This window comes from Vigna unguiculata, chromosome 2 (genome assembly GCF_004118075.2).
Source record: "Vigna unguiculata cultivar IT97K-499-35 chromosome 2, ASM411807v1, whole genome shotgun sequence".
Taxonomy (NCBI): domain Eukaryota; kingdom Viridiplantae; phylum Streptophyta; class Magnoliopsida; order Fabales; family Fabaceae; genus Vigna; species Vigna unguiculata.
Window position 1 is genome coordinate 30,081,312 of NC_040280.1, and position 14,949 is coordinate 30,096,260.

Here is a 14,949-nt window from a genome sequence, read left to right on the forward strand (position 1 = left end):
GTTCTATATGATACCCAAGGTACATAAAACATTGTTTCCAACGTATCCAACCATTATTGTTTTCTCGATCGGTGCCAATGATGCTGATTAAGGACAAAGAGAATCAAATTCAATTTTTTGAGGCCATTTTAGTTAAAGAAATACATGAATGACTCGGGCGGTCTGGCATCAGAAATCCTGCTGCAACTGGATGTCACACTGAAAATTGGAAACTATCTCTGGCCATTTCATGAATCAGACGTTCTTTTGTTCTCCTACTTCATTATTGGTCTAAATTACTTTCTTTTTCTATTAGACGGTTGCACAAGAAAAATCACACATGTTGGCTATTCATGTGGTTACAGTAGCATTACAATTTTCGTACCATCAACAAATCAACATATTGAATTGGTATTGAGAGCACATTTTTGTGAAATTGAAGGATTAGTAACAGAAAGTTTCATCCTCACTAATAGCAGTAAAGTCACTGTTTTTTTTCCTTTGCATAATGCATGAAGCGAGGGTGAAGAATTAAGTGACATTGAAAAGACATGAAGAACAGAAGGATGGAAAGGTACGTGCCAACCTCCTACTTCAAAACAAGAAGTGAAGAAAACAGCGTCGTCAGGAGCTATTACGTCTATAGATAGAAAGAGTTTACTTTGTTAATGCATAGAATTGATTTTGGTGATTGCAACAACTATATATGTCTAATCTAACCACTAGATTTTGAGCATGTAGGGGCTCGGAAGAGCTTATTCACCATCTTCTTATCTTGTTGCTTCAATTTCAGACCTCTTGCTGGCCACAAGTGTCTCCGCTAAATTGACAAAAATGGAAAGTAATGTGTCCTTCCTTAGGAAAGTAGAGTTAGAAATGTTAGAATTTAATTAGTAATTTGATATTTTCTTCTTCGAACAAGTTGCATTTCTGTTTTGAACAAGTCAAGTCTTATTTATTTGGAATTTGTTGTTGTAGGCCACCTCTTTAAGAGTGCATTTGTTGCTGTCGGCTACGTATATTGAGAATCCTAAATTCTGACGTTATTTGGAGGATACGAGAGTTACTGTTTCATCTTCCTGGTTTAGGTGTTTGAACTGTACCATGTTTTCAATCCTATCGCCAGTCATTGTTCTGAATGTTTCTTTGGATACTTCAACAATAAATACTTCACGCGTGGTGGTGGAGTTTAGATATTTATGTAAGCGAAAGTGGATGCACTGTTAACGTTTATAATTGACAGCAGTAAAATGTTTCTCAGTTATAAACCATCTCTTGTCATTGTAATATTATTACAGAGTTAAAATTACCTAAAATCCTCCATCTATAGAAACACTCTGTACCCTTGAAATTTTCCCTCAGATCTTGTCTTTTTTGTCCCCTCTCCTCTGAAGCTCTGAAGCTCTACCACCGCTCCTTCTTGTTCTTGATTGATGATTGTGATGGATCTAGCACACTTGGTAGGTGAATGTTTTGTAAAGTGTCTTCTTAAAAATGTAAGAAAACTCAATCTTGATAGTAGGATTTACTTGGAATTAGAGATTTTTACTTTGTTTTGGACTTTGGAGCATAGGTGCACAGGTTTTAGCAGATTAGTTTACTTAGATCTTCACGTTTAAATGTTTTTGTAGTTTGTTTCAGACATCTCTAGTAATGCTCTTAAGATTAGCCAGACTTCTTGACATTTAAATGCTCAATTGTGCATCAATATATATAAACAGTACTGATTTAAATACATTTTTAAGTCCATTTAAATATTCTTACATTGTTAGATTTAAGTCAAAGACAGTTTTTACAGTTTTAAAAATCACTATCTGTTATGTTATGTTACTTCGGATAGCTATATATATATATATATATATTCATATAGCCTGTCCTGTTTTCTTAACGAGATATTCAGTGTCTTTCTGCATTCCCTATATGCTCCCTCTGTTTAAACTTCATTCTACATATATTTTGTTTTAATATTAAACTTTTTTTTGCTGTCTTAATTATACCAACTTTTTTTTTTTAATTTTTAGTATTAAATTAACTATAGTTAATGATAAATACTATAAAAAGATGGGTAGAACAGGATTTTCCAGAAACTTAAAACAGATTTTGTAATTGGAAACACCTTGTAATATACCAAACTCTCTTTCTGGTATATGTAGCTAGAGTTTTTGGAAATTAAACTTGAGAATTGAAAAGTAAAGGATTATTCTCAAGCATAACTATAAAACTTAGCTAGACCCAGGCAGTTGAATCTGAAACAGAAACTCATTACATGACAGGTTCGAGTTACATATCAAATTGGTCATGTAACTCACATGCAAAAATATTATATTTATATTTTTATTGTAATATTTATATTTGTATAATAAATTTTATTTGAAATATTAAGTATTACACAATAAAAACAATTTAAATTTAAAACGGAGATAAATCAAATTATTCGTCGCGTAAATTTTAACTTTTTTTTTTAATTTATATAAACAAAGCAATAAAAGAGGGAGGATAATGTTGAGTAGAGAGGAGCAGGTGCGTGAGAGTTTATAGATAATGTTAATGTTGTAGAGCAATTATGATGTCCTTGCTTATACAGAAACAGAGAAAGTCTTACACACTGAAATCTGGTAGATCACAAACCCAAAAATATCATCGTCAATCATGCGCACTAAAATACAATTGCATAATGGATCCAGAAATGGCTTTTGACTTATCCTCTTGTGGTCGAACATAGCCCTCGCCCCCACAGACACAGACACTGGAATCATTTGCCCTCTCCCCCAAAACAAAACAACAACAAAATGAAAGTGTTGATTTGAATTTATCCATGGGCATGGGGACCAATGATTTACCTTTTGTTTTGTTGTTGTACATTTATTTCACGTGTTTTCACGGAAGACTTGAAATAATTGGAGAGACGTGGCACATGGGATGAACTGAAATTAACTATGGAAGCAACTATATATAGTTTTTTACAGTAGACAATGGAGAATTGCATTGAGGTGAATTTAGGGTTTAAATGCCGGCAAGGCACTCTGGTGGGGTCACTGTGTACCTTGGCTTATCTTGGCAGTAATCATAGATCATATGGTTAAGACGAACCCACCTGTACCTTCGAGCTTCCATGGCGTTAAGAGCTTGGTATGTAGCCCCTTCCCACCAATTACTCTGATTAGAGGCACAGTTTGCAGGTCCTGGACTTGGGCACCCTTCAATGTCAAAGTCCTTGTAATACGCATAAAATGGTGCCTTACTCCAATCGATTTTCTCCAATCCCCCTCTTGTTGCCCAGTTATCAGCTTCCCACAACGTCGAATACACTCCCATAGCCTGCATCTTTGGGTACGGGATTCCCTTCGCTTCATTGTTCTTGTACACTCTAATGGGAAAATCATCCACGTAGAACCTGCATTCCAACATGTCTGTAATGTCAAATTCTAATTGCTTCATTCGTTATTATTGTTAGTACTAGTACAACTCATATCTTACACAATATGGTGATGGTTCCACATGATAGTATAAGAGTGAAAATCCGCGGAAGGATCAAACCAGAGGTTCACCCTTTGCTCTCTATCCCCTTTTCCATGAGCGTAGATATTTGTCTGAACTGTGTAAGGCTCACCGCTACGGTTCCCCAAGAACTCAAAATCCAGCTCGTCACGTACAGTGTCGGTGTCAGAGTTCATCTACAATGATAATTCACCAACCAAGTATGTTAATTAATGCGTTCTTGTTCAGTTCAAACCTTGTTTAAACGATGTTATGAGGAGATTTGGACTCACGTAAAATGCAGTGACAGTTCCTGCAGAATCTCCAGGTATAAGTTTGATTTTCATGGTAACACGGCCAAACATGTACTTACTCTTGGAAGCAAAACCGCAACCTGTAAATGATGCAGAGAGTGAGTGTGTGTGTGTGGTAAAAAGTAAGTAATTAATTTGTGTGCCTTTGAGTTAGGTATAAGTTAAGGTTATGTGGCTAACCAGAGTTTTGGTCGAGAATGAGTTGTATGGCCCTGCCTTGATCAATTTGCTTGATATGAGACTCTGACCACGCGACTTGAAAGTCTTGCACAAAAGTGGCTGGTCGTCCCCAAACACACACAGCAGATACGAGAAACCATGACAGTAAAAAAACATAGAGACCAATGTTTCCAAAAGTGTTGATGATTGGCATGGACATGTTTAACTGAAAAGATATAGGTGAGATTGGAATGCAAGTGGAGGGAGAGAAGTGTTATTTATATAGGGGGTTTGAGATTGAAATTGAAAAGCGTGACAACAGCATAGCTTTCGATCCAGCTTTTGACAAACAATGAGCATGGCCTACACTATTCACTCTTGGCACACCCCTTTTGTCCTCTGCTGCCTAATCATTTTTCTGAGCGTGTGCATTGTATGTAACCCTGTGAATGTGAACTATATTAATGGTTAAAAGACAGAGAACCATACATATATGTTTAAGGCACTTGTATGTTCAACCCAAATGCTGCTCCTTTCTACGTTGAAAGCAAAGGAATATATACATACTCACCCTTTTGTTACGAGAAATGCATTCTATAGGTATATAACTTCATTCTAATCCACATCAATAATTATAACCACTTTTAACTTGATATATATTAAGTTTTTTTAATTTTTTTCATTTTTATCAAATGTAAAACTTAGATTCTCATTTTATTTTCAACGATTCATGCTTCAATTTTGTTTTTTCATGTCTCATTCAAGTTTTCAACGACCTTCCTATGGCTAAAAGAAATTAAAATTTTGATGCAAAAAGGCAACTTCATCTCTCATATTCTAACTTGGACGGACAACAATGATACCATAATACACGACGTTTTATCAAATAATAGAATAAAATATGACTATTTAATTTTACCCTGACGTATTTTTTTCCCTTGGTTGGAATAGATAGCCTTAATTAAGGCTACGGGATCCACTTCTTGTTTGAGCTGTTATAAGAAAAAATAAAAATGAATGATTTAACGAGAAAAATAACAAACAATAAATTTGAATAACAATAGCTATGCGGTTATTTGATATTTTAAAATAAACACAAATATTTCCTATAACACTTGTCTATTGCAAATAAAACTTTTGATGGAAGGAAGTCAATGTTTTCTTCGAATAAAAGTCGGTAGAAACATACATTCTTACACTATGGTGAAAAAAAATATGTATAATAAATAGGTTAAAATAAAGTAATGATATGCCACATAATTTATTTTATCAAACATTTCATTCATGTTTACTTTCTTTTTCTTTTAAAATAAGGTGTCATGTAAAGTAATATAAAGTAAAAGCAAATAAATTAGTTAAGTTGTAACTACTTTATTCTTCAACTTTCCCCCTTCATATTCAGGTACAAGGGAAAGCAAGGTATGTTGCCATTAACCTTGAGAACTAAAGTTTGAAGAAAAATTCGAAGAGTGCGTGTGCATTTTTCCTAAGTTAAATCTATAAATAATATAATTACAATGGTTAGTTTAGTTTTTTTTTTTCTTTTATGTATGTGTCTTCATATATATAAATGTTTTTTATATAATTATTTGGTATATTTTATTACATCAAGTTAATTGACAAGAAATATATATATATATATATATATATATATATATATATATATATATATATGAAATGTCTACTTATTTTTTTATTTTCAATATTTTTAATGTACCAAATATAATCGCAAAAGAAAATTTACATAATAATACAAGAAGAAAATTACACTCTTAAGAACAAGATCTATATATAATTTTATGACAGGAGTCATAATTAAATTACATCTACTAGTTTATTTAATTTTACTATTGTTGGTCTATAAAAAGTTTCAGTTCAAAATACTCAAATTAGCATTTAACCACTAGACTTGCTCTCGAAAATTATATTAAATTAGTCTAATCAAAAAATAGGATTTGACTTGATCCAAAACTTTAATGTACATGTGGATCACAAATTTATAACATCCTACTTTAAAAATAGGCCAAGTTCATTGCACCAAAATTTATAACATCCTACAAATGTACATGTAAGAACTTTTCTCAAGATTCTCATCACCTAATGTATTAATTTAAATAATTTAAACAATAAATGAAGAAGGATTATCTTTGTTGGTCATAATTTAATACTTATAAGACACAAATAAGTTAACACAATTTACACATACGTCATCTTTAATAATTCTCCAAATGTAATTTTATACATCATATTTCTTGTAGTTGTAATAAATATATCTTAAAAAAATCAATTCTTTTATATCATTTTCAATATCTAAACATAATAATTCAATATTTCATTTCAACAAAACATTATAATTATACATTATAGTATAAATATATTATGAGTTATAGTTATTAAATATGAAAACATTCTAAACTAAGTTAAATTATATTTTCGATATCAATGAATGTTACTTGAACGAAATCATCTATTTGAAGTAATATTCTCCAATAAAATAAATTTTTCTTTCAGATACCTTATCTCTTAAGCTACCACAAGTTGTTTAAACATTAGATTAAATTGATAAAGCAACATATCAATACTTATCACCCAAGTGATATGCTTCACTTTGATACTTAAAAATTTCAACAAAACCTTATCAAACTCATCAATATTTTATTATTTGAGTTATCATTCTTGGATATTAGTCTCTCACTCGAGTTTTTAAATAAGTTGAACAAAAATAATTATCATTTGAACAATAACTTATTTCTCATATAGAAACACCGTTTTTGCAAAAATTCATAACACTTCTTCAAATCAAAATTTTCCTATTCAAGGTATACTAACAAACTTCAAACTTCATTTTGTACTTGTAACACATTATGTGCCTAACATACTCAATATACGTCATTTTGACTATTGAAACTAAATATCAAATTTTAAAAAACTAATGTAAACTTAAAATCAATTATTTCACACCAAACGCATTAAATACAAATCTAACAACAATTGCATTCCAACCATTTCAATCAAACTCAAAATAATTTCCTTGCTTTTGAGTTACTTGTGTTCCAAGTAATTGCTAAAAAAATTGCAAAAAATAGAAACTTAAAAAATATTACCGATCGAATCAAAATTCTTTCCAACGAATGATCTAGTTCAAAAAATAACTTATTTAGTAAAACAAAAAAAAAATGCCAATTACTCACGTAACAACTAAAAGAAAAAAAATAAAAATAAAAAAATTTACTCTAGGTCCAATTATGATGGAGTGTAATTAATGTTGGGATTTGTTTGCAAAATAAATGACAAACAGAATCACAACAAATGTAGAGAAAAATTGGAGAGAATTAAAGAGATAAAGAAATATGATAATAGAAAAAAAAACAATAAAAAGAAAATAAAAGAGATGAACTTTTACTTTCATGATTACATATATATATATATATATATATATATATATATATATATATAAAAGATATTAAAATAATTATATTAAAAGAAAAATGTTTCTTTCTGTAAACTTAAAAAATTCCCTTTAATACAGAAAAGAAGACAATAAATATAATTTTATACTATCTTTTTTAAATCATGTTAACTACAAAAGTTATTATGTAAGGCTTTAGTTTTTTTATTTTTTAGTCCTACCATACTTTATCATTTTTAAGATTTTTTTTACAACTATTACTTGATATCCATACTGTAATTAATATTTTATTTAATTATAATATTCATAAGAAAAAATATTTTTTTATTCTTATTAACTCAAAAATTCATTTAAGATTAGATTTCATTTTGTAAATTTTATTCCTGTTAATATTTCCTAATAGGAAAGTGCTACAAGATACAGTACGGCACCGTCCTATAACTCATTACCAAAGAAATGGAGTGTTGAAGAATTGAAATCTGTGCTAGGTTGAGGTTTAATTAAGAAATTATTGGGTGTAGGTGCTGTGATGAGATTGGTTTTTAAATGCACTTAATTGTGGTTCGTAAGCGTCGCAGAGTGAACCACAAAGCCTGGGCGCAAGAACAGTAGGGAAGTGTCGGCAAGGGTGAAAAAGTCACAAATATTACACAAATATATTCTCATAATAAAATGAGATACAATTAATACATTTTCTTATGAAAATGAAATACAAATAATACTATTTTATTTAGTGCATTACTTTTTTCTCCTCCTCGGGTACACAACCTTGTGTCTATGCTCCTCACCCTCTGCTATATCTTCTTTTTTTTTTAGGAAAGTTATCAATCACTTACCAAAGAATTGCAATTCACGCCAAATACTATATTATGATTCAAGTAAGGCAGAAACTTGGACTGCTTCTTTACCACTTATATCATTCTCAAATAATCTTTAACTTTGGTGGGATAAAATAATTCTGGTGTTTCAATTTTCATGTGATGTTTAGTTTGTTCCTTCTGTGGTAGTGGACTTCGTCATTTTCTAATGATCACAAAGTTCTAAAATTCACAAATATACTTTATTGTGGTGTTCTTTATGGGAGTTTTTTTTGTGTTTTTCTCTGTAGAACATTACTCTATATTTAAAACAAAAAATTCAATATATTTTAAAATTTTAAAATAAGTGATCATTTATATATTTTGAAAACATTAAGAAAAATATATAAAAAAATTCAACTTTGACTTGGAGGAGGTAATTATTTATTTTAGCGTTACTGACACCATATAATATGAGTGAAGAAGTTTTACATTAGATAAAATAGACAAAGTTAAATACTATATAAAAATGAAGACCCATAATATCATTGTCTTAAGATTTTGGGGTAAAGGTGATCGATCTATAACATCATTGACTTAATGTTTTTGAGTTAAAATGGTGCCAAATATTTTATATGTGTAAAACTAATGTCATATAACCATATAAAAGTACAATCTTTCAATAACTATAACCATAACCAATATATAAACAAAACATATAAAAGAATATATAACCTAACACATAAAACTCAACCTGTTCACTACTTCACCGTCACTTTAGCTGGTTCAATCATTTAGGGCAATCGGAACACAATTTTGTGGCAAATCAATGCGATCCTTTGTTGAATTGTGGCACTTCAAATTGAAGTTTTTGTACAACAGTATTATATTACTAAATTAGTGCATACAGAAGAGATGAGTTGAGTAACGGGTGTTTTGTGAATATTAGTTGGAAATCGAAGTAGAAGTATAATTTGACAAGAAAGTAGAGAAAAGAGTAGTGTGCATATGATAAGTGTGGTTGGAAATTTGTGTAGGGTTGGAATGCAGAGTTCACTTTCAGTGCAGAGTCATTGCCGGTGAGCATTGATGGAATTTGAAATGGAATTTGTGTAGTTCTCTTGATGCAGCGAAACGACACACAGACCCCACTTGAAATAACTTCATTGCATGGTTGGGTCTTGAAGAAAGAAAGAAATAATTGATGGTCCTAAATAGTTACAGACCATTAGGATATTTGTATTACGTTTATAGAAGAGTATTATTGGAGAGATACAACACCAATGAGACCTAAACTCAACTACATAAAGTATTGATACCATTGTCAACCCAAAATCTTAATAAAATGGATTTTTATTCTTACATAATGTTCTACTTTCTTACTTTTAGTCAATATAAAACTTAGAATGACACTTAAATTCTTAATAATTTGTTGTTCGTAGCATGGAGAACGCTTTCTGTTAGGATGTGGACTTCTACACATCAAATTGCCACACATGCATAATTGTTGTTTACAACTTATCATCATCTGGCTCGATAGTAACGAAGCTTTTCCATAATTCTGGATAATAGATCCAGCATGGAATAAAGAAACAGTTTTGGATACTGTTTTTTATTTGGTACGAAAATTTTTCTGTAGTATTGTAGCTGCTACCTAATATCTGAATTTGCAGAAACTGAAGTCCGTTTATTACCCGACCGGCTACTTAAGATGATTAAAGTTGAAAGTGTAAGGGATTGTCCTGAATGTGAACAGGAGTGAAGGGTTCCATACTTTTGTGTTGTTCATTATATAACAAGAGTTAAAAAATATATAAATAGTATAATTAAATTATAAATAATTATTTTATCAATAGTTTTAATTTAATCATTTCATTGAAAAATATTCATTTATTATTTATTAATAATTGCTTTTATCTTTAAACTCTACATTCTTGTGTAGAAATGACAAGCGAGTGAATAAGTAAAATTTGACTATTTAATCTTTGTTTTTGAATTAGAAAATTACTTTTATTCTCATTTAGTAAAAAGTTTTCGTCACATTTTCATCAGAGAATTTGTATACTCGTATTTGTCACTACTTTATATGTTAATTAAATATGTTTTTCAAAAAAAATATAAATTACAACAAAAAGATGTTTGACATTACCAAGTATTCAATGTCATTGTGTTAAAGGACGGCAAAAAAAAAAGTTAATATAATTTTGTTATATAACTTGCTAAATAAATTAAAAATGTTTTTAGTGATTTAAAACAAAAGTAATGGGACGAATATGAAAATGAGACGAAGAGAATGTATACATACTTATCTCACCCTCATACCGAGCTGGGTATTATTCCTGCACTTAATCGATGTATAAATTTACAAATCATAACTACAAGATATTCAAATAATACTTGCTGATTTATTTGTCATCTTATTACTATGAAAGTAACAATTATATATACCGATCTACTTTAATAATTATTATATGTTTATTTTTTTATTGTTGATGTAATTATGTTAAATATTTAAAATAAAATTTTAGTTACAAAGATTGTTATAGATGAGTCATATATAAAGAATGAGATTAAAACATATAAAAATTCAAAGAAAAATTATACTTTGACTTCTATTTTCTGACTCTCATTTTTTACTTTATAACATGACTTAGAGTGAGTCATTGATTAATGTATCATTATATTTTTTTTTGGAAAGAATCAATAACTTAAATCACGTCAGAGAATAAAAGATGAAATTCAAAAAATGGAAGTGTTATAATATCATCGTTCCAAGCTCAAATTCTAGCTTACTTTTTCTTATCAAAACAACTTTTTTTTCTTTTTTTTTCTTTGAACCAAACTTTGACTATTAAGATGAGTGATCTTTCGGTAGGTTCTAAGATAGGACTCACATGAAATACAATGAAGTATTTACGTTCATATTTATTTAAAAATAATAAATTTAGTTATTATCTTGTGAATATTTTATCGTAGGTCAAATATTTCACGAACAAACTATAGATATATTTTTCTCATAAAGATGAATTTATTTGTGATAACAATAAATAAATATATAGTTGTGAATGTTAGATGAAGGTCACTTTCAATGAAACTGTTTATAAAGATAAAAAGTTGAGTAACATTACTTAACAAATTTCATCATCAAAGTAAACGAAATAATTTAATTTATGTAAACCTCATTCATTTTAAACAACGATGGAAGAAAAGTAATAAATACAAAAATATCTTAAATATGAATGTTGAATAAGAGTGTCAAACTGAGTTAATACGAAACTCATATACATTAGTATATCACAAGTTAAAAATAAGTGAATTTAATTTACCTCACTTACTTTTACTCATTTTAAGTAAACCTTTTATTGAACCCATTTTAACAAGTTTAGCATAGAAATAAAGTTTTGTACAGAGCATTTAATCTTATGCAACATTGTGATATACTTTGTTGATGTATTGATTATTTTAGAAAGAAAAAATGGAAACAGTTTTTAAATGTTTCTTTTTGTTGCAGGTGTATCTTTTTTTATGATCATAATCAAGTGGGCGTGGGTTGCTTCGTATTTTGTTTTGTCTCAGAAAGTGGGTTGGCTCAGCCTTTAACATCTGATTGGACTACACACTAGGAGTGGAGAATCATTCATGGTACAAATTGGGCCATGTCATCTTTTCACAAACAAGAAAAAAAGGTTTCGAGTTTAGAAAGCCCAAATTTGTCAATATGTACAATCAACGTCTGAGCTTCATAACGTGTTTGAGTAAGTTCAGAAGAAAACATATTTTACCCACATCTACCATAAGTAAAAACTTAAACTCTCTGCATTTTAATCTAAATTGACATGATTAGGTGAAACAGTTGATAGCAGATGCAATAATAATTCAATGAACTTAAACCTTATAAAGTTAATTTATAAGAAGTTTTGTATAGTATGAATTAGTTGTATTTGTACTTGACGGAAGAACAAAAGTAGATAAAACGACAAGAGATGCGAGCGTGGGAAAGATGTTATTATGTAAGCATTGGTATGCGGCTGAAGGCTGGTTATTAGTCGCTAGCTTAGCAGTGTGAGTATGAAACACAGCAGAAGGAATGCATGTTCTGAATCATTCCATCAGATTTACCAAACCCCAACCAGAGAAAAGGAAGAATGATTGCCAGGATCTTATGTGATTGCATAATGATAGAGTGAAAAGATAATACCATAATGTTGAAGCCAGAGAGAGATTATGTTCTTTCTCTTTCTCACACTCAGACAGAAAGAGAGTAGAGTACTACCGTTGTATATGTATTCCATGGTGGGACTACTCCCCTGACATATACCACAGAACCAATGCTACACCTCAAACCAAAAACAACACACATAAAAACTAAAGTTAGGAATTAAAAACAGTGTACACATACATGCATGCAAGCATGTGTAAAATAAATGAAAAAAGAACAAAAATCTACAGCTGTAAATGCATGTCTTGTAGTGGGAGATTTTCCCTCACATCTGGTGAAAATTGGTGACCTTTTGCTGTTTATATATTCTACTTGTCTTATCCACTATCATGTATTTGGGGTTCTCAGTTCTCAGTCAGGGATGTAATTGTAATGTAATGTCTATGCTTCTCCCTTGCAGTTGCAGCAATTATTATACAATCTTTGGTTTCTTGTTTTGACAGAGGCTCGTCGACCAAAGGAGAGGTGTTTCCCTTTTCGGGGCTCCTCCTTTTCTTGCCCCTCTGAATTTTTCTCATTTGTCCTTCTATGTTCCATCACTTCAACATGAAAACGTCTTTTTAGCAATATATTTATTCCTCCCTCCTTCCACCCTGTCACTCACACACTCACTCACTCACTCACTCACTCACTTTCTGCTCTTTGCTTCATCCTCTCCAACCTTTCATTTCTCAATCACCTCTCTTCACTCTCTGCTCTTTATACACCACAATGGGACGTGATCATCACCATCTTATCCGTGCCCGAACACTCTCACTTGTTACCATTTCTCTTTGCTTTCTCATAATTTCAACTTGGACCCAGCTGGGACTTGTTACTGAAGGTAGATACATGCATTAGAAAAGTTTTCAAAGCTTCCAAATGGACACCAGTACCACCTGCAACTAACAATTTCTTATCTTTGTTCTAACAGGTAGAAAGACTCCCAAACAGAATGGATTTTATCAGGTACAACCCAGCTAGCTTACTTTTAAATTGGTTCTTCATTCTCTGCAAATTATTAGCACGACTGATTCATTACTGATCCCAAACATGGTGATTTGTGTAGACAGTACATGATGACAAAACAACGGTGAGGGCACAGATAGGCTCAAGACCACCAAGGTGTGAGAGAAGGTGCAGGTCTTGTGGACACTGTGAGGCCATTCAGGTACCTACAAATCCTCAAGCGCAGAATGGGAGGATCAACTCTTCAACTCTGTCAACAATTGCTTTTCCAGTGGGAGAAGGCGGGTCCAACTACAAGCCCATGAGTTGGAAGTGCAAATGTGGGAACCGTATTTTCAACCCCTGATTCCAATTGTTCCACAATTTAGTTGTTAGATAATCAAGGATGACAGCAACTAATTTACCAATTTTGTACATGAATATACATTTCTAAGTAATTCTTTTTGTTTTTTTAGTCTTTTGTTTTTACCTCTCAATGACCTCTCTCTGAGGTGAGCTTTTATTTTTCTATAGTAAATTGCCCTCATTTCCTTGCAGGAAATGTTTAGTTGTATCATTTTGCGGGTGCTATGGTTCGTTCAACATGTAAATTGCATTTTGCAAGTTGATTTAGCACTCACTTCTGCTTCTCAGAAGCAAATTCTGCGAGCCCAAAACTTAAAACTGAGTGCTAGTTTGCGTAGAGCAGCTTTTTTCTGTTCATTTTTGGGGTGACTATTTCTCTGTTTTGATTTCTTTTATTTTTCTATAATGTGTGTGTGTATATATATATATATATATATATATATAAATATTGACATGGCTAACACGTTGGTAAACTTCCCAAATAATATGAGTGATTTTACGACAGTACAATAGTGAAGCTTGTAAAATTAATGGAAGGAACAACTTTCCTAACTAATATAACTGACATGCAAGTGATTTATAGATATATTACAGAAAATTTGATAACAAGTTAAAATGAAATTCCTTTTTGTTTTCCCTTGAGATTCCTGCACTAACATGAGGTCAAAGAATACAATCAATCTTTTCTAAGTTTTTAAAAAACAGCACCATGAACTGTGCTTTACTTTTTGTGTTCTTTCTATTGAGCAATCCTGTAGCACTCTCTAGACGGAGCCAAACTCTGCTACATGCAATATGAGAAAGCAACAAAAAGAAAAATTGACAACCTAACCTCTGATTGTACTCTTGATTTCCTTTTTCTTGTAATATTATTCCAAAACGTGAACAGACATTAATTGTTCACTGCTTGTCCTGAGCGAGTATTAGGTTGCTGTAAACTAGATTTCTCATAATACTGTGACCCACACACCACTGAATTGGAGTGATCAATCTATTCTGCAATTTTTCTAGAGCAAAAATTTAGAAATGATATCAAGCAGCTTCTGATATATGATTTTGTTTACTTAAATGAACAAAAGACAAACAAGACAATAAATAGAACTAAAATTAAGACATACTGCAATTCTAGTTAGCCTATCATCTAATCATACCAGTTAGAAAACTAAAATTTTGCTGAATATCTAAGTTCTAAAATAAGTAGTGATGTAACATGTTCAAAGTCGCACTTTGGTTATCACTCATGCTTGTAGAAAATGAAGATATATTATGAATGCATTGCCACTGTTTGACTCTACAGTGAAT

The 14,949-nt window shown here is 31.0% G+C and overlaps 2 protein-coding genes across 2 annotated transcripts; one reads left to right on the forward strand and one right to left on the reverse strand.

Annotated features, from left to right (window-relative positions):
* Positions 1–2,510: 2,510 nt before the first annotated feature.
* Positions 2,511–4,302, reverse strand: LOC114170281 (probable xyloglucan endotransglucosylase/hydrolase protein 6). Its single transcript, XM_028055767.1, has 4 exons — positions 3,951–4,302; positions 3,750–3,850; positions 3,457–3,653; positions 2,511–3,373 (listed from the first exon to the last, which is right to left on the reverse strand). The coding sequence occupies exons 1-4, from the start codon at positions 4,147–4,149 to the stop codon at positions 2,983–2,985; spliced, it is 888 nt and encodes a 295-aa protein (XP_027911568.1). The 5' UTR covers positions 4,150–4,302; the 3' UTR covers positions 2,511–2,982.
* An 8,403-nt stretch (positions 4,303–12,705) lies between these two features.
* LOC114174545 (EPIDERMAL PATTERNING FACTOR-like protein 2) lies at positions 12,706–13,979 on the forward strand. The gene is made up of 3 exons (XM_028059381.1): positions 12,706–13,177; positions 13,268–13,302; positions 13,403–13,979. Exons 1-3 carry the CDS (start codon positions 13,066–13,068, stop codon positions 13,646–13,648), a joined length of 393 nt encoding a protein of 130 aa, XP_027915182.1. The 5' UTR covers positions 12,706–13,065; the 3' UTR covers positions 13,649–13,979.
* The last annotated feature ends 970 nt before the right edge of the window (positions 13,980–14,949 follow it).